The 27,729-nt window shown below is 44.2% G+C and overlaps 1 protein-coding gene across 1 annotated transcript in view; it reads right to left on the bottom strand.

Moving 5' to 3' along the window:
- Positions 1-27,729, bottom strand: part of KPNA4 (karyopherin subunit alpha 4) — a 111,905-nt gene that overhangs the window by 77,057 nt on the left and 7,119 nt on the right. The window contains exons 3-5 of the mRNA XM_029615521.1: positions 15,086-15,175; positions 14,971-15,000; positions 14,837-14,889 (exon numbers count right to left, since the gene is read on the bottom strand). Of these exons, the coding sequence (XP_029471381.1) occupies positions 14,837-14,889; positions 14,971-15,000; positions 15,086-15,175 (173 nt within the window). The remainder of the gene's footprint in view (positions 1-14,836; positions 14,890-14,970; positions 15,001-15,085; positions 15,176-27,729) is intronic.

Here is a 27,729-nt window from a genome sequence, read left to right as displayed (position 1 = left end):
ACGGTTGATTGACCACTGAGATTGTTCTCTGTACCACTGCCCCTGCACAGACTTTCCCCCAGACAAACCACTCCCCAGCCGGAGAGACTGGCATCCGTGGTGAAAACTATCCAGTCGGGCATTACCAGGGGGAACTCCACGCTCCAGATGTTCCAAGACAAGTCACCAGTCGAGACTGGCTCTCACGGAGTCCGGAAGCGGAAGGTGGAACTGTTCCGACACCGGGTTCCAGCGGGACAGCAATGCTGATTGTAAAGGACGCAAATGAGCAAAGGCCAGGGTACCAGTTCCAGGATTGACGTCATGGATCCCAAAACTCAAGTAATCTTTCACCCCCCCCCCCCCCCGGCGTTGCGCTGCAACTACCACCATGGCGAATGTTCTGGGAGTGGTGGTGAGTCCGAATGGCAGAGCCCAGAACTGATGAGTGCCTAGAATGCAGAACCTGAGGAGTTTCTGGTGTGATGACCGTATGCTTCCGTGATATCCAGAGAAGCCAGGAACTCTCTTTGCCGGAGGCGATGACGGACCGAAGGGTCTCCATTTGGAAGCAAGGTACGTGAAGACATCTGTTGACCCGTTTGAGATCTAAGATTGGCCTGAAAGTACCTTCCTTTTTGAGGACTATGAAGTAAATGGAATAGCAGCCTCTGCCCCGTTCCGCAGGCGGAACCGGTGTTATCGCCCTCAAGCCCACGAGGCGTCTGTGTGCCTTGTACAGCCTCTCGCTTTTCTCAGTACGCGCATGGAGAGACTAGGAACTTGTCCCAAGGGCGCTGTAAAAAATCTAAAGCGTAACCTTGACTTATCACAGAGAGGACCCACTGGTCCGACATCAATTTAGTCTATTCCTCGAGGAACAGCGAGAGCCTTGCTCCCACGTTTGGTATTTCATGGATTACAGGTATTGAGGAATGGACCGGCAGTATCTCATTGTGAGCCCTTAGTCCCCGCGGCTGGCTGCAGGTTGCCTGGTCTGCTGAAGCACCTGCTTCGGAAGGACTGAGGCCACAATTGCTGCCAGTTTGAACCTGGGCGAAAGGACGAACCGGACGACCGTGCCGGTCGGGGTCTCCTAGTACCACGAAAACGAGACCGCGCTGTAAACTATCCTCTCGACCTGGGCCTGTCCTCCTGTAGCTTGTGAACCTTGTTCTCCCAGAGATTGGATCATGTCTTCCAATTCCTTGCCGAACAACTTCCCCTTGAAAGGTAGCAAACCAAGGTGGGCCTTTGAAGAGACATCAGCCGCCCAATTCCGGAGCCAGAGGAGCCTGCACGTGGAAACAGCGGACACCATGGATCTCGCCGATGTGCGCAGCAGGTCATAGAGGGCATCTGCGCTATAAGCGATGACCGCCTCCAGCCAGTTCACCTGAAGAGCTTTCCCCTCGGAGAGGTCGGCGTTGGCCTGGAGTTGCTGGGCCCCAAGAAGACCCGCACGCAGCACAAAATTACTGCACATTGCTGCCCGGCCTCCCAGTGCTGACACCTCGAACACCCTCTTGAGCTGTAGCTCCAACTTTGTCCTGCAGGTCCTTGAGAGCCATAGCTCCCGTAACTGGAATAGCGGACTTCTTGGTTACTGCAGACACCACTACATCCACCTTTGGGACTCTCAGCAGATCCAATGGAGAAATTCCTTACCTGATAATTTTGTTTTCCTTAGTGTAGACAGATGGACTCAGGACCAATGAGTATAGTGTACTCCTGATAGCAGTTGGAGACTGATCAGATTTCAATCTGACGTCAGCCCTAGTACATATACCCCTGCAGGAAGTGCAGCTCTTCAGTATTCTCCTCGAAAAGCATTGTGGATATATGTATGACTGAATAATTTGAATAACTTGATTAACTTTATAGCTTGGTTAACTTGATAATTTGAACTGGTTAAATTGGCTATAAGCTGGAGACAGCCAGTGCCCTCAACCGAGAAACGTAGACACCCGGTAGGATGGGTGTCCTAGATGAAGGAAAGCATGGCTTACCCGTGAATCACTCGCTCCCGGGGATGTCCCCCGAGAATTCCATGAGTAACAGCAGCCGTGGATTTTATGGAATTTAGCCAGCGAGTCCCTCCTCAAAGCTGACAAATACTCTATATGATAAATCCATTTCAGCCTCTGTAAAACCGCAGAAAAAAAAAAACCCAGGAGCTGTGTGATCTTTCCATTGTTTGGCGATTTCACCTTGAACAGCATGAGCAAGTGCTCTAATAAAATAGCTGTACTCCATAGGAACTTTGGCTTCAGGAAATTCAACACCTCCTTCGGGCTTAATTGTATATCTATATGTAGCACCTCCTTAAGCCATGTCGCTGCATGTGTCCACAAAGGTTTGATAGCCAGACATGTCCACCACATATGATTAAAAAATCGCCTTCCTGGCCACAGTTCCTCCAACATAGTGACTCTTTACATAACCCCATTTTCTTCAATTTACAAGGAGTGAGATACCATCGAAATATCTTGTAACTGTTTTCTACCAGTTGCGCTGCTATAGAGCTGCGACTTATTGCCCGAAAACACACTTCCCAATCTCCTTCATCAAATAGAATCCCCAGATCCTTTTCCCAAGCTGTTATATATCGCAGCGTGAGAGTCACTGCCCCATTAAGGAGTATAAATTTTTGATTATGACCTCTTCACATAGACCTCACAAAAACCTTCTGAGTCTTCCCTTTGAGCATATCCCTCCTCACTTCTTTAGAAAGCAAAAAATGCCGCAACTGCATATAGGCAAACTCATCAGTAACAGGTAACGGATATGCAGTGCACAAATCTTCAAAAGATTTCATTCCCTGACCAATCTGGAGCCAGACTTCCCCACCCGTTGCCATCTGGGATGACCGGTTCCCGCCACTTTCTGAGTGTCTCTCAGCATCTGGGAGATGTAATCCCGCTCCTGCCAATATCGGGGCCATTCCGTTGCGTTCTTGATTTGGTGTGTGCTGCCATTTTTGGTGAAAGCAAGACCAGTCAGATATAGTCATCGATATCGCAGATTTTCTTTTTGAAGTAACGCAGTCACTGGTTGCAAGTCTCTCCTTTTTTGAAGTGTGATCGCCACCAACTCATATCGCAACAGTGACCGTCCCATTTGATGGTGCCCATCTTGCGCCTGCTGTATTACTGCCTCCTTAATGCGATAACTGTGTAGGCATGCAATGATATCCCTAGGGTTGTTCTGTTTTGGGGCATGCAGCGCTCTGAGCGCGCTCGAGTACGATTTCGCCCTCAAAAGGATCTCGGGGCTCCGATCGCTCATTGAGTACTTGCTGGCAGAGGTTTTGCACTACCAGACCCACATCCTTATACTGTTCAGTTTCAGGTATCCCCCCGATTCTTATATTAGCACATCGTGAACGGTTCTCCAAATCTTCTAGTTTAAGATGTCCTCATTTGTCACTTGTAAATAGATAACATCAGATTTAATGCGTGAGACTTCCACGACCTGTCCCTCCACTATATTTTCTACGTCTTCAACCCGCCGGCCATATTCCCCCAGTTCAGAACGGAACTCATTTATCGCCTTTTGCATATCCGTCTTGAGGATTTTATATCTTTGTATCTCAAAAAACCACTGTTTAAAGTCCGCTTTCGTGGGCTCTAGGAGTGCTCCAGACTGTCCTGCCTCCATTCAGTCTACCACAGCTTCAGACTCGTCTGAGTCATGCCGCGTGTCCCCGTCCGCCATTATTTGATCTCCTGGCTCAGGATCTTCACTCAAGGCCGCAAATCGGGAGCCTCCCGGTTCATACAAGAAGGTTTTTAAAGTCCAGCAATTTCTTCCTATGCGTCATCACAACGTAAACCTTTGTCCTCCAGTGCTTGCTAGAAGTAAAAATTAGCCTGGATTACACCAAAAAAGCCGAAATTAGGATGGATGGGAGAGGAGCTATCGCTTCAAGCAACCATGCTGTAGGGCTGACGTCACTTCCCCCTCGGGGTGTCCCATTCTCAAAAGATCTGTTGCCGAGAAATGGAAAGGAAAAGATATGGACGGACTCCTGAAGCCCAGCAATACAGGATCCATAGCCCCCAACCGGGACTCTGCCCGTGGGGCATCCAAGCTTAACTCGCCGAGAATGGCCGGAATAAGCGGATTCAGCTCATCTCTTAAAGAGGCGAACCACTTTTGGATCGTCGCCTTCCATAGCCTGAACCCCTTGGCTCCCCTCCTGTGGTGGATTAGTGTCCTCATCAACCCCCTCCCCCCCCCCCCGGGGGTTTGGGCTGTGGATCTGGGTCATCCTGGGACGTGGAGTCCGAATCCGTCCCAGTAGGCACAGACCGCAAGGGCCTCTTGCCCTTAGGACAGTCCGCCCCCTGCCCCCCCTGAACCTGCACGCTTCCTTACCTTTTTAAGAGAAGCCTGTGAAGAAAATTTTTCCCAATTCCTCCCAGCCTCTCTCTCCTTAAAGGCCTTGTGCATCAGCAGGACAAGCTCAGAAGAAAAAGAGGAATCCAAATCAGAAGAGGTATCATCAGCCCCCTCAGGGCAACCCTCATTTGCAGGGGGAATAGAACCCACTGGCACACCCCCCTTGGGGACAATTTGCTGAGGAGATAAGGAGGGTGGTGAAAACCCTTCCCCCATTGTGGCCTGCGTGGCTGCCCGAAAGGAATTAAAGATGGCCTCCGTTCCCGCGCTCAGCAGGAACAGATCAGCTGGGGCCGGGCCGGCTGCCTGTAGCTTCGTGGAGGACCGAGGAACCCTCTGGCAATCTCCTTGGGGCAAAACGGAGGGACCTTCACCTCCGGGTAAACAGGCCACGCAAAGGCCCTCCCTCGAGAGGCACGCGAGCATCAAGCTGCACCCCCGAGGCATCCTTACCACAGCAATGAAAACTATAAAATACAAAACAAACAAAAAAAACTAGAAGATGCAGCGAAAAGCGGCAAAGGGATAGAGAAGTACTGGAGAGAGAGTGCACAAAAAAACTTTTTTTTTTCCCCAAACTTGCCTGAATGCTGTCCCTGATTCTGGAGCAGGCCCTGCTCCTGTAGGGGTGAGTGAGCAGGGCTCCCCGGTATCAACCCAACACTGCAGATCCCTAAATGCAGGGTCCTCGACCCTTACAAGCAGCGGTCTCTACCAGGAGGGATGGTCCCCTCAGGACCTAGCAACCTCCTGGGAGACTGACAGAACCTCAGTCGGTGAGGGACTTGCTTCCTCTGTTTTGTTTTTTTTGTTTTTTTAAAGAATTAAAGGCACAGAATCCCTTAGTGTGCCAACTCTAAACCTGACAACCCTACTCTAGCCACTAATTGTTATCAGGTAATCAGCAGAGACCATGGGTTTTGCACCTCCACCACCTGCTGGAGACAGACTGAGGGACTGTGGGTAGCACCTCGTTATATATGGCTGGGTTGTTTTGAAAAAAACTTGTCTCCACCTGCTGGAGGGGAGGCAAAACCCAGGTGTCTGGACTGATCCAGGTACATACAGGGAACATGCATCGCTCCTGCCCCTTTTCTTTGCTGTAAATATACACAGATGAGGTTAAGTGAGGGGGGGGACATGTTTGCCTCTGGCTAGGCCTGGCTCCCATGTCTTTCTTTACAGGGTGGGAAGAGGATAGGAGGGGCTTAGGGAGGCTATGGTTGGCCTCAGCTCACCTTAGTTGGGTAGGCCCAGACCCTGTTTATTTCAGTTCGAGAAACTAACAGTCTTATTTTTTTAGTGAATTTTCAGGCCCATGCAATATCTCTTGTAGCTTAGGTTTGATATCTTATTGTACAGAGATGTTTTGGTGCATATTGAAAAAAGGCTGCCACTAAGTTGTAAAATGTTAAAGTTGGGGAAAATGGTGACACATTGTAGTCTGCTGCACATATCCTTTTTAAAGTAGTAGAAAGATTTCTTCAAAGCTTTTGTGGTTAAATGGTAACATCTCAACCTACTGATTAGAATGACAGTTACTTAGTTATGGTATCCATTGGCTAGGGGTTTTGGTTTTGAAACAATTTAAGAACAGGTACAAGTTTCATTATTAGCTTTTATGGTATGTGAATGTATTAGGGAGGAACAGATGTGGCCCTGAGATGAGCCACTTAAGTCACCATGGCTCTCATTTGATGAGTAGAGTCTGTAAACTGTAAGCCAGACAGCAAAAAATGCACTGTATGGTCTATTAACCAACTAGATAGCTTAAGCACATAAGATATGCCATACTGGCATAGTTTCCTGTTTCCAACAGTGGCCAATTCGAATCACAAGTACCTGGCAAGTACCCACAATAAATCTTAAGCTACTATTGCTTATTAATAGCAGTTTATAGATTTCTCCTCTAGGAACTTATCCAAACTTTTTTCCAACCCAGTTACACTAACTGCTGTAATCTCACCCTATGGCAATGAATTCCAGAGCTTAACTATGCACTGAGTGAAAAAGAATTTTCTTTGATTTGTTTAAATGAGCTATTTGCTAACTTCATGGAATGTCTCCTACCGTGTTTCCCCGAAAATAAGACCTAGTAGAGGTTTTGCCAAATTGCTAAATATAAGACCTCCCCCGAAAGTAAGACCTAGCACATATTACATGTAAACGATCGAATTAGCTACAGTATTCCCTCCCATACAGTAACGCGCACCCCTGCCGTTTTGTCGCGCGTTTAACCTGCTAACTTACCGCCTACCCTTACCCCTGCGTTAGAGGCAGGGGTAAGGGTAGGCGGCAAACTTTCCCCCAGCCCCCGTCCATGGGTGCTGGTCTCCGGGGCAGCCCCAGTCCTCTCCCCTCCTCCTGAAGCAACGAAAGCAGAAAAAAAAAAGCGAAAAGCAAAAAAAAAAAAAAGCGAAAAAAAAGGTTGCAAGAGAGGGGAGAGAGGACAGGCAATCCTACGCTCAGGATTGCCTGTCCTCTCCCCTCCTCCCGAAGCAAGGCGCGAAAAGCAGCCTTGCTCCGGGAGGAGGGGAGAGGACTGGCAGTGTAAAGCAATGAAGTGACTTACTTTTTTCACAGCCCTCCTCCGGGGACGGACATCAACGGACACGGATCGCGGCTTCCCTGCCTCCCGGAGGCGAAGATGGATGCCTGCACGGGCAAAAGCGGCCCCTGTACGTGCGATTGGGCCGCTCAATGCGTGACGTCACGCATTGAGCGGCCCAATCGCACGTACATCTTCGCCTCTGGGAGGCAGGGGAGCCGCGATCCGTGTCAGAGGTCCGTCTCCGGAGGAGGGCTTTACACTGCCAGTCCTCTCCCCTCCTCCCGGAGCAAGGCTGCTTTTCGCGCCTTGCTTCGGGAGGAGGGGGAGAGGACTGGCAATCCCGAGCGTACCGTAGGATTGCCCGTCCTCTCTCCCAACTTATTTTTTTCACTTTTTCGCTTTTTTTTTCCCGCTTTCGTTGCTTGCTTCGGGAGGAGAGGAGAGAGGCCTGGCAATCCCAAGCGTAGGAGAACCGTCCACTTTCTGGTACCTGTCATTTCAAATGACAGATACCGGTTCCAGCGTGTCCGTGAAGCGTTAGGCCAGCACACCCAGGATACTGTATAGCGCTCTATACAGTAAAATGGGTTGCGCGGGCCTAACGCTTCACGGACGCTTCTTACCGTAGCCGCAGCTTGCATTTTTTTAAATTACTGTATAAAGAGCGTCATTCTTCTTTTTCAATCTCTGATTCTGTGAGCACGCAAGCCCAAAAGGGAAGAGAATGCAAGCTTTGTTTTGTTCAGCAACTGCCCTATACCGGTATATTGGTGATATAATTGGACATCTAGATTAATAAAATCTCATACAAATTGCTATAAGAAGGAAGGAATCAAATTAATCAGATTAGTCAGTTTCCTTTCTTCTGCATTCTCTCAAAGATCAACAAATGAATGGAGAAGAATGGATGGAAATGGACAATGTGCTCAACGCCCCGTTCTCTCAGGATTCAGTAACATCAGTGGTCATTTTCTAGGTTTGAGTCGGCAGCAGCCTCCACCTTTCAGTTTTTCCCAATGGAGAAAAGGAAGCAAGTTAAAAATGATCCCAGCAGGCAGAAATAGTTGAATACAGGCACCGAGGCAGGGAGAGCAGGCCCTCGAGGAGAGAGTTCATTTTTTTGTTCAACAATATACTGGTATGTGAATTCTTCTTCATGGAAAAATAAGACATCCCCTGAAAATAAGGCCTAGTGCATCTTTGGTAGCAAAAATTAATATAAGACACTGTCTTATTTTCGGGGAAACAGGGTAGTTATCTGACAGGCAGATACCATACAGTGTGCTGAGCGCACTATTTATCCTACGGTTGGATGTGCATCTACAACCCCATATACCGTAAGGTGTTTAGCGTGTCCAAAACACGCATCCAACCCCCGCCCCCCCCCAAAACCACCCACTAATAGCATCCATCACATACAAATGTATGTTGATGAGGCTATTAACTATTTGCCCTGGTTAAAAAAAGCACTGATCCCTGAGGTACTCCACGGTTTACCTTTTTCTACTGTGAAAACCGACCATTTAATCCTACTCTCCATTTCCAGTCTTAACAGTTTGCAATCTACAAAAGGACATCTGCTGCTATCCCATGACTTTTTAGTTCTTAGAAGCCCCTCGTGCAGGACTTTTGTCGAATGCCTTCTGAAAATCCAAATACACTACATCTACTGGTTCACCTTTGTCCTCATGTTTATTCATCCCTTCAAATTGTGACGCAAGACTTCCCTTGGGTAAATCCATGCTGGCTGTGTTCCATTAAATTATGTCTTTCTATATGCCCTGTGATTATGATCTTTAGAAGTTTCCACTATTTTTCCCAGCATTGAAGTCAGGCTCACTGGTCCTATGGTTTCCCGGATCACCCCTGGAGCCCTTTTTAAATATTGGGGTTACACTGGCCACCCTCCAGTCTTCAGATAGAATGGATGACTTTAATGATAGGTTTCAAATTTGAAACTAATAGATCTGAAATTTCATTTTTGAGTTTCTTCAGAACCCTGAGATGCATACCATCTTGTCCAGGTGATTTAGTTTGTCAATCTGGCCTACTACATATCCCAGGTTCACAGTGATTTGATTCAGTTCATCTAACTCACAACCATTGAAAACCATCTCCAGAACTAGTATTTCCCCAACATACTCATTAGTAAACACAGAAGCAAAGAATTCATTTAGTCTTTCTGCAAAGGCCTTATCTTCCCCAAGAACCCCTTGGTCATCTAACAGTCCAACCGACTCCTTCACAGATTTCTTGCTTCCGATATATTTAAAAACATTTTTATGAGTTTTTGCCTCTACAGCTAACTTCATTTCAAGTTCTCTCTTCACATGTTTTATCAATGTTTTACACAACTTTACAATGCTTATACTTTTTCCTATTTTCTTCAAACGGATCCTTCTTCCAATTTTAAGGATTTTTTTTCTTTACTAAAATAGCCTCTTTCACCTCACCTTTTAACCATGCCGGTAATTGTTTTGCCTTCCATCTTTCTTAATGCATGGAATAAGAACATAAGAACATGCCATACTGGATCAGACCAAGGGTCCATCAAGCCCAGCATCCTGTTTCCAACAGTGGCCAAGCCAGGCCATAAGAACCTGGCAGTGTACCCAAAAACTAACTCTATCCCATGCTAATGTTGCTAGTAATAACAGTGGCTATTTTCTAAGTCAACTTAATAGCAGGTAATGGACTTCTCCTCCAAGAACTTATCCAATCCTTTTTTAAACCCAGCTGTACTAACTGCACTAACCACATCCTCTGGCAACAAATTCCAGAGTTTAATTGTGCGTTGAGTAAAAAAGAACTCTCTCAGATTAGTTTTAAATGTGCCACATGCTAACTTCATGGAGTGCCCCCTAGTCTATTATCCGAAAGAGTAAAAAACCGATTCACATCTACCCTTTCTAGACCTCATGACTTTAAACACCTCTATCATATCCCCCTCAGCCGTCTCTTCTCCAAGCTGAAAAGTCCTAACCTCTTTAGTCTTTCCTCATAGGGGAGCTGTTCCATTCCCCTTATTTTGGTAGCCCTTCTCTGTACCTTCTCCATCGCAATTATATCGTTTTTGAGATGCGGCGACCAGAATTGTACACAGTATTCAAGGTGCGGTCTCACTATGGAGCGATACAGAGGCATTATGACATTTTCCGTTTTATTCACCATTCCCTTTCTAATAATTCCCAAAATTCTGTTTGCTTTTTTTGACTGCTGCAGCACACTGAACCGAAGATTTCAATGTGTTATCCACTATGACGCCCCTAGATCTCTTTCTTGGGTTGTAGCACCTAATATGGAACCTAACATTGTGTAACTATAGCATGGGTTATTTTTCCCTCTATGCATCACTTTGCACTTATCCACATTAAATTTCATTTGCCATTTTGATGCCCAATTTTCCAGTCTCACAAGGTCTTCCTGCAATTTATCACAATCTGCTTGTGATTTAACTACTCTGAACAATTTTGTGTCATCTGCAAATTTGATTCTCTCACTCGTATTTCTTTCCAGATCATTTAGAAATATATCGAAAAGTAAGGGTCCCAATACAGATCCCTGAGGCACTCCACTGCCAACTCCCTTCCACTGAGAAAACTGTCCATTTAATCCTACTCTGTTTCCTGTCTTTTAGCCAGTTTGCAATCCATGAAAGGACATCGCCATCTATCCCGTGACTTTTTACTTTTCCTAGAAGCCTCTCATGAGGAACTTTGTCAAACGCCTTCTGAAAATCCAAGTACACTACCTCTACCGGTTCACCTTTATCCACATGTTTATTAACTCCTTCAAAAAAGTGAAGCAGATTTGTGAGGCAAGACTTGCCTTGGGTAAAGCCATGCTGACTTTGTTCCATTAAACCATGTCTTTCTATATGTTCTGTGATTTTGATGTTTAGAACACTTTCCACTATTTTTCCTGGCACTGAAGTCAGGCTAACCAGGCTGTAGTTTCCCGGATCGCCCTGGAGCCCTTTTTAAATATTAGGGTTACATTTGCTATCCTCCAGTCTTCAGGTATAATGGATGATTTTAATGATAGGTTACAAATTTTTACTAATAGGTCTGGACTGCATGTCTACGATTGTATTTTTAAACAAATGTCCACACCTGTTGTACACTTAACCTTTGCAACTGTACCTTTCAGTTTTTTTCTAACTATTTTCCTCATTTTATCAAAGTTTCCCTTTTGAAAATTTAGTGTTAGAGCTGTAGATTTACTTAGTCCCCTTCCAGTTAGTTCAAATTTGATCATGTTATGATCACTATTGCCAAGTGGCCCCACCATAGTTACCCCCTCTCACCAAATCCTGCACTCCACTGAGAATTAGATCTAAAATAGCTCCTTCTCATCTGTCCTGAACTAATTGCTCCATAAAACTCATTTATTCCATCCAGGAACTCTCTAGCATATCCTGTTTCACTTACCCAGGCAATACTGGGGTAATTAAAATCTCCCATTACTGCACTACTAATTTGGTTAGCTTCCTTAATTTCTCTTAGCATTTCACTGTCTGTCTCACCATCTTGGCCAGGTGGATGGTAGTATACTATCATTATCCTCTTCCCCAACATGTAAGGGATTTCTACCCATAAATATTTGATTGTGCATTTAGCTCATGCAGGATCTTTATCCTGTTGGACTGTATACCATCCTGGACAAAGCACCACCCCGCCACTAAGATGCTCCTCTGTCATTGTGCTATAATTTGCACCCTGGTATACCACTATCCCATTGGCTATCCTCTTTCCATCATGTCTCTGAGATGCCAATTAAGTGTCATCATTCACTACTATACACTAATTCTCCCATCTTACTACTTTGACTTCTGGCATTAGCATACAAACATTTCAAAAGTTTTTTTTTTAAATTTTATTTTTTAGTTGACAGGTAGGCATGTTACCAGGCAATACTCATGCCCACCAGCCACCCAGCTGACATTCCCAATAACTGAATCACCAACTATGACAGCTGATCTAACCTTTCCCTCCTGGGCAGTAGCCCTGGGAGACATCCGTGGTGCAAGAAGACAGTGCATTAGCTGGAGAGTGGGTCCTTGCTACAGGATCATTTCCTGCTGCACGGGGTTGATGCTCTCCAATCATGAAACCTTCCTCCTCCAAGGCAGCACCAGGGCTACCAGACTGGAGTTGGGACTTGGCTACGATCCCGGAGGTCTCATCTATATACCACTGTGTCTGCTTCATCTCCTGCAGGTCAGAGATCGGACTCGTTCTCTGAGAGCCAGGAGCTCTTTGCACTGGGTGCACAAGTACAACTTTTCACCGGTGGGGTAAAAAAAAAAAACCACAAACAACCATTCATACATGTGACACTTGATGCAAAAGACTGGGAGGCCCCCCTCTTGCTACTGGACTGCTGCCTTCATCTTAGATCTGTTCAGTTCCTAGTTAGGTTTAGGCTGCTATGGTAGTAGGAATGCATACCATTAGAGTCCTTTAAATATATTAGTGTATTCACTATTTATCTGGTAGTGATCTACCGGGGAATGATTAAACTCTTAATAAGGTGTGGGGAATTTCTTAATTTAAATTAAGGCTAAGTTTTTTTTATTTAGTGTGAAAGCATCACTTGCCTATAAATAAAATAAATAAATACAATCCTTTAATTTAAAATTTTTATATACCGACGTTCATCAGGGATATCGCATTGGTTTACAGTGTAACTGAAACAGGCGCCTGGGATGGCGATTTACATCGAACAGATATAACGAATTAACATATGAACAAATGAGGAGGGGAGATAAAGGCGGGAAATAATCAAACAAAACGTTATGAGCAAAATTTACAAATATATATAGATGAGCTAGGGGTCTAAGGGATAGGTGGGAAAGGGGTGAGATGGAGAGAAATACAAACTCCTGGTTTTTGCCTGCCCAATAACTATTTAATAGACACACAAACACACTAATATACCTCAATAGTTTACTTTTCCCCAAAACCTTTATAGTTCTAAAAATTTCCCCAAGCAGTACTTATAAAAAGTCAGCACACCTAGAAATTGAGAAACTGGGACCACTTTTAAATCTGAAGAGGTGGTATGTGTTCACACACAGCTTGGAGACTGACTACTGCCTGGTCAATTCTTAAATTATTGTAGTAGGCTTCTGTGTATAATAGATTGCTGTCTGTGATTTCACTTTATTACAGTCAAATATAAACAGTGTATATTAAGTTGCTTTTTGGGCATCTCTGCTGTTGTGTTCAAGATTTAAATAAAACAAAAAAAAAGCCATTACAGCTTTTGTATCTGTTAGAATCTCTCTCTTAGTTAGATTTAGTGTTACTAATAATCCGTTTAGATAAGAATATTGGGGCATAAAGAGCTGGGTAAACAAATTAAAACAAAGGACAAACTAAACTTCCAGAAGGGTGCGGTGGGAAAGATTTCCTATTCCAAAGTAATCAGATCAGATAGCCAGTGTTCGGGAAAGAACTTTGGAGGTTTCCTGTAGCTGTTCAAAATGGGACCCCTATCTAATCTGGGATTCTCGGGCGGCTGACCAGAAATATTAAGAATTTCAGCACCTTGAATATGAGACTAATCCCGCTACTTTACAATAAATTGGAGGACAGAAACTCCTCAGTATCTGCTGAATTTCCCCATTTCCTCTTGGGGGCCCCCCCCCCCCCAACATTGTCATCCTTCCCATCCCAAGGCAAACTGGCTGGAGGTAAGGATTGCCCAGAAATCCTGGGAGAAAATCCCTCTCCTGAAGAGAAATCTTTGCCAGCAGAGGGGGGGGGGGGGGGGTGCTGATTCCCCCAAAAATGCTGAGTTTGGGAGAATCAACTCTTGTCCCTCGGGATTACCCTTGCAGGAGAAATGTTTGTGCTACTTTTGCACAAGACCTAAGGAAAAAGTGATTTCTCTCAGATTCCCATAGAAGCTCCAGAGACTTCAGATGATGGCTCCAGGGTGCCTCTCGAAGAAGGAGAAGTCAAGGAGACTGTTCCAGGTTGTCCATATTGTGCTCGCTATGCACTTAAAATAATGGCATCTCCTGCCCAAAAGTCATTCAAGTCCTGCACCCCCAAATGCTCCTATCCCAGGAAATCTTGCAGCAGACACTGGCCCCATGCCTCCCACAGCCACTGCACTTTAGGCCTGCAAATCAGTGTTCCCCAACCCTCTGCTAGAGGCACAGCTAAACCAGTCAGGGCTTCAGGATTCCTATAATGAATATGCATGACAGATTTGCATACATTGGGTTTCCGGAACAGGGTTGGGAAACACTGCTGTGGAAGAACTCTTAGCGGCAGGCTCCACACGTGCAGCACTTCAGGTTCATCATGCTTCCTTTTCCTTAGGGCTCTCCCAAAACAGCCTGAATCCAAAGTTAATCTGTGCAGTTGATCCTTCCCTCAGGTTTTTGGGGTTTTTTTAATCAGCTATCCTACTCAATGAAAAAGCCCCTGAAACAGGAAGGGAACAGGACAATAATACGAGGAGGAGGAGACAGAAGAAAACAGACCATAGCCTCAACAAGAAAAAATTTCAAAACTTAAGGCAGATGGAGCCCCTCAATCTCAAACAGAGGCTGAATATTCCCTCACTCATTGAGTTCTACTGGGAGCCCTCCAAACCGTGCACCAGTTCAGATATATCTGCACCTGCTGGAGACTTATTACACCAGTTCATATAGGTCTGCCTCCACCTCTTGGCAGGAAAGCATAACCCACTTGTTTGGACTGGTGTAGCAAAATAGAGAACTACACATTAACATGCAGTTTTAAATGCAATTCAGTAAAAAGACTCAAATTTTAAAAAAGAAACAAAAATGATATATGCCATTTCCTTAGCAAAGTAAAATGGATTTATTTTTCAAAACCTAACCTACATTGATGTAAAGTGAATTTCAGTAAAACCAGCTCTTACCTTGCAGCCTGCACCGCACTTAGCTGGATACCCTGGTTATCGCTTGATGCATTCTAAAATTTAAAAAAAGAACTGAAGATATAGGTGAAGAACATAAATTACCCCCTTATGTTTTTAAACATGAAGATAGTTACCTGTACTATTGCTTCCAGAGAAGTATTTTGCTATAGGAATTAAAAAAAATAATAATTAGCCAGTACAAAATAATGTTGTACAATAGTTTCAACTTACATTTGCAGAGAATCTTACCACTCTATAATCCGCATCTAAATCTGAATCTTCACAGATATCTTCATGTGGCACATTTCTTCTCTTTAACAGATGTTCATCTCTTTTGTTCTTTCAAATTGAAAATTAAAAAAAGAAGTTAAGGTGAGTGTTCACAACAGGCCATTTCAGACCACATTCATAGGACATATCAAAACTGAAGAGCAAATGCACTGTGATGCCAAAGACCAGGGGAGGAGGAATAGCCTAGGAGACCAGGGTTCGAGTCCCACTGTCGCTCCTTGTGACCTTGGGCAAGTCACTTTACCCTCCATTGACTCAGGTACAAAACTTAGATTGTAAGCCCTCTGGGGATAGAGAAATACCTACAGTGCCTGAATGTAAACCAATGTGATCTCAGATCAAATGTCTGTATATAAAAAATAATAAAATAAATAAAAACATATGAACATGCCATACTGGGTCAGACCAAGGGTCCATCAAGCCCAGCATCCTGTTTCCAACAGTGGCCAAGCCAGGCCATAAGAACCTGGCAGTGTACCCAAAAACTAACTATATCCCATGCTACTGTTGCTAGTAATAACAGTGGCTATTTTCTAAGTCAACTTAATTAATACCAGGTAATGGATTTTCTCCTCCAAGAACTTATCCAATCCTTTTTTTAAACACAGCTACACTAACTGCACGAACCACATCCTCCGGCCACAAATTCCAGAGTTTAATTGTGCATTGAGTGAAAACGAACTTTCTCCGAATAGTTTTAAAAGTGCCACATGCTAACTTCATGGAGTGCCTCCTAGTCCTATCATATTTACCCATTCTAGACCTCATGATTTTAAACTCCTCTATCATATCCCCCCCTCAGCTGTCTCTTCTCCAAGCTGAAAAGTCCTAATCTCTTTAGTCTTTCCTCATCGGGGAGCTGTTCCATCTCCTTTATCATTTTGGTTGCCCTTCTCTGTACCTTCTCCATCGCAACTATATCTTTGAGATGCAGCATCCAGAACTGTACACAGTATTCAAGGTGCTGTCTCACCATGGAGAGATACAGAGGCATGACTACATTTTCCATTTTATTCACCATTCCCTTCCTAATAATTCCTAACATTGTTTGCTTTTCTGACTGCCGCAGCACACTGAACAGATGATTTCAATGTATTATCCACTATGACACCTAGATATCTTTCCTGGGTGGTAGCTAATATGGAACTTAACATTGTGTAATTATAGCATGGGTTATTTTTTCCTATGTGCATCACCTTGCACTTATCCACATTAAATTTCATCTGTCATTTGGATGCCCAATTTTCTAGTCTCACAAGGTCTTCCTGCAATTTATCACAATCCACTTGTGATTTAACTACTCTGAATAATTTTGTATCATCTGCATATTTGATCATCTCACTCCTATTCCTTTCCAGATCATTTATAAATATATTTAAAAGCATGGGTCCCAGTACAGATCCCTGAGGCACTCACTGCCCACTAATATTGAAAATATTTATGCAGTGGTAGAATGAAGGAAGGGGGGGGATGTGTGTGGAAAGAAGAGCTGTAAACAAATAAGGTTTCTGAAGCAGTTACTGTTACCAACTTGTAAGATCTGGGTAAAGCTTTCATAGGTTTAACTTATCATAAATTAGGTCAAAGGGACAAAAGGATAAAGAAACTGTATTCACTGCCTGTAAAAAATTCTTTAGATAAAGATGCTGAAAAAAATGGTATAAACTGTTCAGCATTTTTAAAGAACTGCTTCTCATTTAGCAAACAGGATCAAAGCTGTCCAAGTTTAAGCAAAGTACTTGAGTAAAAAAAAAGGGGAGTATCTTATGCCTATCCACTTAAAGGCACTGTGCTTTTTTCTCACCATGAAGTGTAAACCAAGTATCTCTTTGGTACTTCCCTGCAGTACTGTATAGAGGTTATGGCATAAAGCAGTATATGCATCACACACAATTAGTAATGTATTGAGCCCCATTACAAACAATGAAAGCTGTGTTGAATAGAGCTAGAGCCACACACACACACACACACACTCCAAGCTTATTTTTAGAATAAAGATTGTGTTTTTTTATTTCTAATCTCAATTGCCTTTCCAGTTTTAGCTCAAGCTTTTTTTTTTTTTTTTTTTTTTTTTTTACAACTTTTCAGGTACAATACTCTATAGAGCTTACAGTCTAAGTGGGATCTACGGCAATAGAAGAAACTGTCCCAAGAACACAAGGAATGTCAATGGGAGAAGCAGGATTTGAACCTTGGTTTGCATCCTACTGTTCTAAATCACTAAGCCACACCTCCTCCCTCTTTATATCTAGTCTTGTTTTAAGAATTACCAAGAAACTAAGTCAGATAAGTAGTGTAGTTGGATTTAGACCAGTTCTTAGGAATATCACTATAATCCCAATCACCATTTCATTTTCTTTTAATTCATACTAAATTTATCCTAACATACAGAACAATTTCCTCATTGCACCAAAAACATCTGGCAATTCAAAAGTGCCAAACTCTGCTTTGCTAATCACCCTAAGAAAATACAAGGCCAGCCTTAATTTTTATTTTAACACTACCATAACCACCTAAAAGTAGAACCTCTACAGTCAATCCCTGAACTCAACTTCTGTCAAGAGTCAGATGAGAATGTGTCAACTATGACCTGCACAATGATCTCTGGCAGCAACAAGAGCGAGACTTGACCTGTGCCGTCTGACTTTCCTGCTAACAAGTACTTTCATCTGGCTGGGGCATGAAAGAACAGAGGCTAGTAATCAAATTTAACTACAGTAACCCAGATCTGACAACCTCATCTGACCAATTTAATGGTTGGCAGTAATTTCCATTATGCTTTTCCAAGTTTAACAGTCACATTACTCAATTTACCAAAAGGAACTCTTGGTGAGATACATCCAAGAGCCAGCTTTTGGACAGGATGAGCTTTTTTTTTTTTTGGGGGGGGGGGGGGGGGGGGCAGTCGCTTAGGGCACTGTAAGATATGGGGTACTGCCAGCATCACCCAATGGGCTCCTCAGCTAGTGGGCCAGGAGCTGTGGTGATCATAGTATAAGACTAGGCTGGAGGAGGCTAAACTTCCTCAAAGCTTGGTGGGCAGAGTCTGGGTCTCCATATCTCCTATTCCATGCCTGCTTCCCCTACTGCACGGAGCAAGGTTTGCAGTATGAGCTATGAGATTATGTCATCTTGCTCCTCAAACTGCAAGACTGGCCTCCATGTAGTGGAAGAAGCTGGTGTACTCCTGGCTATGGAAGGCATGGAGCAGGAGACCTACACTATATGGAGTGGTAAAAGTGTGTGGGGTGAGGAGTTGGCCAGCAAAAGGCATAAAAGGGAGAGATCCAGGAGTGACAGGATAGGAAGAAAAAGGTGAGAGCAGACTCAGAAAGGAGGAACTGGGAGAAGGAATCACATTTTGGGGTAGAGGGAAGATTGAGTGTGGGACAAGCCAAATCTGGAGAGAAATTGGGAAGAGAGGCCATGGGGATGGAGGAAGCTAGAAAAGGGATTAGGGTTGGGAGGATAGAGAGGACCCAAAATGGCAAAAAAAAGGGACTGGAATAATGACGAAGCTTGAATTGGTGAGGGGATTATAGACCAAAGAAAGTAGATGAGTGGCTAGGGATGAAGTGAGTACAGAGCATGAAAATGTGGGACTAGGAGTAGGAAAAAGGAGACTAGGGAAGGAGGGTTAGATTGAGAAATAAATTGCTTGTAGGTAGGTGAAATGAAAAAGGGATGAGAAAGGCAGAAAGGGTTCAAAACAATAAGAAATTACAAAGAGGTAAAGATAGTTTTAAGGAGAGGGAGTCAGAAAGGAAGCAACTGGAGGTGGTAAAGAAAACCAATTGGTAAGAGAGAAAGAAGGGACAATGGAAAGAATAATTAGCAAGGTGTTCTCCTGCATTCTTGAGTCCAGCCTTGCCTTCTTCAGCCTTCCACATCCAGTGAAAAGAGCCAGATACATGAGATGAAAAGAAAGATTGTCAAGAGATGCAGGGAAGAAAGTGAACTGGGGAACCTTTTGGGGAAGGGGGAGTCTCTTCCGAAGGGATGGGCTCCACCTTAACCAGGGTGGAACCAGACTGCTGGCGCTAACCTTTAAAAAGGAGATAGAGCAGCTTTTAAACTAGAACAAAGGGGAAAGCCGACAGTCGCTCAGCAGCGCATGGTTCGGAGAGAGGTATCTTTAAAGGATACTAATGATGCATTAGAATTAGGGCATCCCGACAGTGAGGTTCCAATAATTAGAAAAGTAGTCCAAGTGCCTGTAACTAAAAACTCACCTGAGCTAAAAATTCTAACTTATCCCTATCAATTAAAAAGCAGAATAAAAATACAAACAAAAAACAAACTTTGAAATGTTTGTATGCTAATGCCAGAAGTCTAAGAAGTAAGATGGGAGAATTAGAATGTATAGCAGTAAATGATGACATAGACTTAATTGGCATCTCAGAGACATGGTGGAAAGAGGATAACCAATGGGACAGTGCTATACCGGGGGTACAAATTATATCGCAATGACAGAGAGGAGCAGTCGGGAGGAGGTGTGGCGCTTTATGTCCGGGATGGCATAGAGTCCCAACAGGATAAACATCCTGCATGAGACTAAATACAAAATTGAATCTTTATGGGTAGAAATCCCTTGTGTATCAGGGAAGACTACAGTGATAGGGGTATACTACCGTCCACCTGGTCAAGATGGAGAGACGGACAGTGAAATGCTAAGAGAAATTAGGGAAGCTAACCAAATTGGTAGTGCAGTAATAATGGGAGACTTCAATTACCTAAGAACACTGGTGCAAGTAGAACACTACAGTTCCATTCAATTAGTTGATAAACAGTATTTTATTGTGAATCTTCATGTAAGTCTTCATAATACATTCATTGTGGCAACTCCATTTGTGTAACAGAAGAATTTATTTCAGTCCCCCGACACGGTCCCGTGTTTCGCGGTGGCTGCATCGGGAGGGACAAGATGGTATTCAAATCTAAAATATAATATGAGTAATCAAGAAACGGAACATAAGGCTGCAATATGTATCTTCAAAACATACTTCACATACCTGTATACAGGAACATCAGGAGCGCAATCGCCCGCTGATTTCAACCTGAATTTAAAGAACATAAAATGGCGCGAGAAAGAATTCTCGCGAGAGGCTGAAACTAACAGAGGAACACCTGTGATCGAACCAATACCTGAGGCGGAATAACTAATAAAATTGGTACCACTCTATATCTTTATTCAGACCATGAGGGGAGACTGAATTGAGGGTGAAAATCCAACGCTGCTCCCTCCGACCAAGCATGCTGGCGAAATCACCTCCCCGTGGGGAGGGAGAGACCACCTCCAATACCTGGAAGGAGAGATCAGCGATGGAATGTCCGGCATGTGTCCAATGGGCTACTAAGGGCTCGTCAATCCTAGATGATCTAATATTCGAACAATGTTCTATGATCCGTGTCTTAATCATCCGTGAGGTTTTCCCCACATAGACCAGCGGGCAGGGGCATTGAATAACGTAAATAACCCCTTTTGTGCAACAATCTGACAAAGAATAAAGGCTGAACACACGTCCTGACACAGGATGTTTAAAAACTGTCACGGACTCCGTATGGCTGCACATTATGCAACGACCACAGGGATTGTGCTGGCCACTAGAGCGAGGTAAGTTTAATGGGGGCACTAGTGAGGTATGCACAAGGAGGTCTCTCAAATTAGTGGCTCTCTTAAATGTGAAGCGTGGGGGACCATGCATTACGTCAGTTAGTGACAAGGCCAACCAGTGGCGTTTCATCATGTTAACAATGGACCTACCTACGGTGGAGAATGGGAGGATGCAGGTAAAGCAAACGTCATCACTCTGTGTGGGGGTACTAAAAAGCCAATCACGATGCGTATACAACGCCCGTTTAAACGCTTTTTTCACAATTCGTGTTGGGTAACCCCTTTCAAGGAATCTGGTAAACATACATTGTGATTGCGCTAAAAATTCCTCTCGTGTTGAACAAAGGCGGCGAAGTCGTAAAAATTGCCCCGTAGGTATATTGTCACGCAGTGCCCGGGGGTGACAGCTGTTGTAGGCCAATAAGGTGTTCCGGTCGGTTTTTTTACGGAAGAGGGTGGTCTCAAAACTGTCCCCCTTCCAAGTGATCCACATGTCCAGAAAAGATATACTAGAAGGGTTAATGCTAAAGTCAAATTTTATGTGAGGGCTAAGTGAGTTAACCCAATCAAAAAACAGAAAAAACTGTATGTCAGAGCCTGTCCAGATGATAAAAATGTCATCAATATAGCGTAGCCATACATGGATGAATGAAGACCACGCTGATGGGTAAATGTTTACTGTTTCATATTCATCCATGTATAGGCACGCTAGACTGGGGGCCATAGTGGCCCCCATAGCAGTTCCTTTAACCTGTTGATACGTAATATCCTGAAATTGAAAAAAATTTTTTGTCAAAGCTATTTCGGCAAGTTGGATCAGGAAACCTGTAGAGACTCTGTGTGGTAATGGACGTGTGTTCAAAGCTTTTTCGATGACAGTGAGCGCCTCACTTTGAGGAATATTAGAATAGAGTGATACCACATCTAGCGTAATAAGAAAAATTGTAGATTGGGGAACCTCAATTTGTGACAAAAGTGTCATAAAATGGGAAGAATCCCGCACATAAGATTTAATCTGGGGTACCAGTGGTTTTAGAAAAACATCTACAAACTGGGACAAGGGTTCGAGTAAAGATCCAATGCCGGACACTATAGGGCGGCCCGGAGGGTGCACTAACGTTTTGTGAATCTTTGGGAGAGTGTAAAACAAGGGCATGACAGGATGGACCGAAATCAAAAACTTAGCTTCTTTATTGGTAATAATATGAGCATCTAGGGCGGACTGGACCACAGATTTAATATCCTGGAGTAGAGGTCCAGTGGGGTCAGAGGGCAGGGGAAGGTAAAAAGACAAATCTCCAAGTTGTCTCAGGGCCTCGGCTTCATAATCAGATCTGTCTTGAATAACAATCCCTCCCCCTTTGTCCGCCGGCTTGATTACAATGGTTAAATCATTGGAAAGATTTTTAATAGCAGTGGCCTCATCCCTTGATACATTGTATCTGATATATTGATGTTGAGAACAAATGAGTGCGGCATCTTTACATACTAAACGCTCGAAAGCTCCCAGGGAGACGTCCCCCACCCCCGGTGGGGTCCATTTAGATCTGGTATGAACGACCGATGGATCACTGGATGGCGGAAAATCCTCAAAAAACAATTTAAGCTTAAGAGTCCTAAAGAAGCGATGTAGATGCACCTGCAGATCAAATAAGTCCCCTCTTTTAGTGGGAACAAATGAGAGTCCCCGATGTAATACACTTCGCTCCGCAGGTGATAGAATGCGTGAGGATAAATTAAAGACCGTCTCATATTTCACTGCCAGAGGTCTGCCTGAGTCCGATTCGACCGGGGCGGGCGGTTCTGAAGAGACATGGCTCCTCGTTGTCGAGTCTGACGAGGGTCCTGCTGCGGTTGTGGTCGGGGCTGGCCCGAGTCTAAAAAAGCGGCAGCAATTGAAGAGTAACGTGATGCAGAGTAGGCTGCTGATGTGGCAGAGGAGTCGCCCTGAGCCGGAGCGGGTACCTCCAAAGTGCGCGTAGAGTGTCCTAGGTTTGTCGGCCCAGCGGTTCCGCGAGCCCGGCGTGTCTGACCACGAGTCCGTGGTGGACGAGTCTCCTCTCCTGCTGAGTCTCCTGAAGAGGAGCTGTCTGCAAACGTGACTTTCCTGGATGGTTTCTGGGCCATCCATTTGTACACGTACCCGGTCTGATAGTCCGCTGTATCTCTTTGAAATTTACTGAACTTAACCGCTTTAAGATCAATATAAAGGTGAACCGGTAGATATAGTATACTTGGATTTTCAGAAGGCGTTTGACAAAGTTCCTCATGAGAGGCTTCTAGGAAAAGTAAAAAGTCATGGGATAGGTGGCGATGTCCTTTCGTGGATTGCAAACTGGCTAAAAGACAGGAAACAGAGAGTAGGATTAAATGGGCAATTTTCTCAGTGGAAGGGAGTGGACAGTGGAGTGCCTCAGGGATCTGTATTGGGACCCTTACTGTTCAATATATTTATAAATGATCTGGAAAGAAATACGACGAGTGAGATAATCAAATTTGCAGATGAGACAAAATTGTGCAGAGTAGTTAAATCACAAGCAGATTGTGATAAATTGCAGGAAGACCTTGTGAGACTGGAAAATTGGGCATCCAAATGGCAGATGAAATTTAATGTGGATAAGTGCAAGGTGATGCATATAGGGAAAAATAACCCATGCTATAATTACACGATGTTGGGTTCCATATTAGGTGCTACAACCCAAGAAAGATCTAGGTGTCAGTGGATAACACATTGAAATCGGTTCAGTGTGCTGCGGCAGTCAAAAAAGCAAACAGAATGTTGGGAATTATTAGAAAAGGAATGATGAATAAAACGGAAAATGTCATAATGCCTCTGTATCGCTCCATGGTGAGACCGCACCTTGAATACTGTGTACAATTCTGGTCGCCGCATCTCAAAAAAAGATATAATTGCGATGGAGAAGGTACAGAGAAGGGCTACCAAAATGATAAGGGGAATGGAACAACTCCCCTATGAGGAAAGACTAAAGAGGTTAGGACTTTTCAGCTTGGAGAAGAGACGACTGAGAGGGGATATGATAGAGGTGTTTAAAATCATGAGAGGTCTAGAACGGGTAGATATGAATCGGTTATTTACTCTTTCGGATAGTAGAAAGACTAGGGGACACTCCATGAAGTTAGCATGGGGCACATTTAAAACTAATCGGAGAAAGTTCTTTTTTACTCAACGCACAATTAAACTCTGGAATTTGTTGCCAGAGAATGTGGTTCGTGCAGTTAGTATAGCTGTGTTTAAAAAAGGATTGGATAAGTTCTTGGAGGAGAAGTCCATTACCTGCTATTAAGTTCACTTAGAGAATAGCCACTGCCATTAGCAATGGTTACATGGAATAGACTTAGTTTTTGGGTACTTGCCAGGTTCTTATGGCCTGGATGGGCCACTGTTGGAAACAGGATGCTGGGCTTGATAGACCCTTGGTCTGACCCAGTATGGCATTTTCTTATGTTCTTAACCAAACAAGATGAGAGAGAAGAAACAGAAAATGGAAATGACTAAGAAAACCCTGGAAATGGAAAGTGGAGAAGGCAGCACTGAAAGCAAAAAAAGACCAACCAGACTTGCACTGCTGCCTTTCACAGGTATTTATTTTTGCTGTTTGAGTTCCAGGAATCAGTGCCATTTTGGCAAGTATACTATATAGGTTTGGAATATGTTTGGATTGGGTTTTATATTATTTACAGAGTGCCTAGTAGTAGAGAGAATACCTGGAGGAGAGGGAGGGTGGGGGAAAAGAGTAGCTGAAAGGAAAGAGGAGGAAGAGAATGCCTAGGCTGGGGAGAGAGAATGAATGTGGTGAGTGAGGAAGAGGGACAGTGTAGGGGCGGGAAATGCCATCAATTTTCACCCAGGGTGCCATTTGTCCTAGAGCCAGCCCTGGAAACAGCAGGTAACAAAATCACAAGCAGCCTCTTGATCACTTTTACAGTTGCTTGCTGTAGGACCTGGTGGAATCAGTTTGTTGATGGCTGCACAGTTCCAGTGCTGTTGCTAATGGGCTGCAAGGGGACACTGTGTTGAAGACACGCTCTTTGCAAAGTGGCAGACCCTGCAAACCACGGCCTAGCCAAATGGATACAGCAGCGCTATCCCAGAAATCACAGCCCGACACCTAGACACACAGTAACACTGGTGTGCAAGTTCTCTCTACGTTCGGTTTCCTTCGTCTGTCTCCTCAAGACTTTTGTTTTTCTTTTTGCTCTCTATTATGCCTTCCAGAACAAAATTAGCTAATATGCCATCACAGATTAATATAAGAAAGTTTCATCAACCACCTCCTGTCTCAGGTACCCTTGCATTTAAGATCATGTTCTTCCAGCTAATCTTCAGAAATTTTCCCCTCACACACCATTTTAAATACAAGTATTTTAACTATTATAAATCCATGCTTCACTTCCATATCCTACCACTGAAATGTGATTTATATACAGTATCATTATAAGAACTCATGTGCCATGCCAAGTCAGTCCAACAGAGGACTCAGCATCCTTTCTCCAACTGTAGACATTCTGAGTCTTAGAAATACCTGTCAGATCCTGACCATGATATCCACTCCCAGTTGCTCACTCCCAGAAGTAAGATAGGATAATCCAAGACTAACTGGGTAGTAGTTGTTAATGGGCCTGCTTTCCAAACCTTTTTAAACCTGGCTGTACTACTAGTAGTCCTGGGGGAATTCTGCGCTACTGTGGAGCGCAGAATTTCCCCCAACGCAGAAAATAGAGGAGAACCCGGCATGCTGCGGGACATGCTCCGTTCACGGCAAAGATGAAGGCCCCGGCGCGCCGTTTGCGGCACATGGAGGCCTTCCATCTTCGCCGCAAAAAGCACGCCCGAGGCTTCATCTTCGTCACGAACGAAGCGCATCCCGCAGCACACGCAGGACGCGCTCCGTTCACGGCATGCCGGTGAGAGAATGTGTGTGTGAGAGAGGGGAGGGTGAAAGCATGGGAGGTAAGAAGGGGGTGGGGGATGCTTGAGTGTGGGTTTCAGAGAGAGGGAGCCTATATGAGGAGATTGTGAAGGAGTGTGAGAGAGATTGGGAGCTCGTGTATGAAAAAGGGATTGTGTATATGTGAGGGTGTTAGTCTGTGTGAAGGGGTGCATGAGAGAGACACAGGTAGCCTGCGTGAGAGAAAGGGAGCTTGTGTGGGTGTATATGCAAACGAGAGGGCCCTGTATGAGGAGGATGTGTGTATGCAAGAGAGTAAGGGAGCCTGTATGAGGGTGTATGTATTAGAGAGAGAGGGAGCATGTGTGAAAGGCAGAACTGAGAACGGGGACAACCGAGACTAGCTATAGAGTGTAAGGGGTTGAGCCTAGAGGTGGAGGGGAGAGATACTGGGAGATGGAGGAGTTGGGGCCTGAGAGGGCAAAGTGGCCAGGGGAGAAGGGAGAATGAGCGGAAGGGACACTCTCAGTGAATTTCTAGGGAAATTCTGCCAAAAATATTTAAAATTCTGCATCTTTAAGTAATGGTTATTTACCTTTCTGAATAATTCTAGTTCTGGGGAGACCCCATGAGACTAACTGGTAACATCTTTAAAAATAAAGTTCTGAAAGCATTTCATCAGTCAATGCATACTTAAGCTGTGGAACTTTTGGCCAGAGGATGTGATCGCTAGTATACTCCTTGGGGAATTCTGTGCAAAAAATTTAAAAAAATTCTGCACACAAAAACTTTATATCGGTCAAAATAACAATTTACATGACAGTCTAAGTAATTACATTTTAAATTAATACAGGAAAAGGTTAATCCTAAACCTGCTTTACGCCCTTCAGTTTCATAAACCTATTTTATCTCCTTTCAGTTCTCTAGTCACCAAATTGAAGAGCCCTAAATTTTTGGCCTTTCTTCAGAGAGGAGCCATTCCATACTATATTATTAAACTTGCCCTTCTGACAACTTTTGAGATGGGGGCAACCAGAACAGCACACAGTTCTTGAGGTGTGGTCACATTATGGATCCATAAAGAGGCAACCAAATATTCAGTTTCATTCTCTGAGAACTCTGAGCTGAGGACTTCAACATATCATCCACAATGACTTCAAGGTCCTTTTCCTGGGTTGACAACTATCGTTCATTCATAAAATATGTTAAAACAAAGAACAGATCCTTGGGTGTCCTCACTAGTCACCTCTTGCCACTGGGAAAATTGACCATTTAATCCTATTCTTTAGTTTCTTAAAACTGGATTTTAAAACCCATGTGCATGTAAATTCCAGGCTTTATGCACGTGGCTGGGCCGAGCCAATTTTTTGAACGGCGCCATTGTTCACTGTCCCAGAGACTCTCGCTCTGGCAGCCGGCTGGTGTGCACAGTTTACTTCAGCTCAGGAGGTGAAGTAAGTTGCAAAACAGAAGAAAAAAAAGAAAAAAAAAGAGGTAGGGTAGTTCCCTCCCAGTCTGCTCCTTAATTGGAGCAGACTGAGAGGGAACCATGGAAGGCTGGAATGAATCCCCACGCAGAAATCCCCCCCCCCCCCCAAGCACGCGGATTAAAAAGTTTGGTGCACATGTGCGTGCGGCCCATGGATTTGCCAGCGTGCACATGGTAGAAAACTGGCGCATCCATGTGCGTGCGCTGGGAAGTGCGCACAAGAGGAAAATCTACCCCTTAGCTTTCAAATCAGTTATTAATCAACAAAAAGATACTGCCTCATATCCCATAAGAACATAAGATATGCCATACTGTGTCAGACCAAGGATCCATCAAGCCCAGTATCCTGTCTCCAACAGTGGCCAATCCAAGACACAAGTACCCGACAAGTACCCAAACATTAAGTAGATCCCATGCTACTAATGCCAGCAACAAGCAGTGGCTAATCCCTATTGATTAATGGCAGTTTATGGACTTCTCCAGGAACTAATCCAAACCTTTTTCAAATCCAGCTATACTAATTGCTTTAACCACATCCTCTAGCAATATAATCCAGAGCTTAATTGTGCATTGAGAGAAAGAATTTTGA

This window comes from Rhinatrema bivittatum, chromosome 9 (assembly GCF_901001135.1).
Source record: "Rhinatrema bivittatum chromosome 9, aRhiBiv1.1, whole genome shotgun sequence".
NCBI lineage: Eukaryota > Metazoa > Chordata > Amphibia > Gymnophiona > Rhinatrematidae > Rhinatrema > Rhinatrema bivittatum.
Note: the sequence above shows the minus strand (reverse complement) of the source record. Positions and strands in the feature narration are given on the sequence as shown.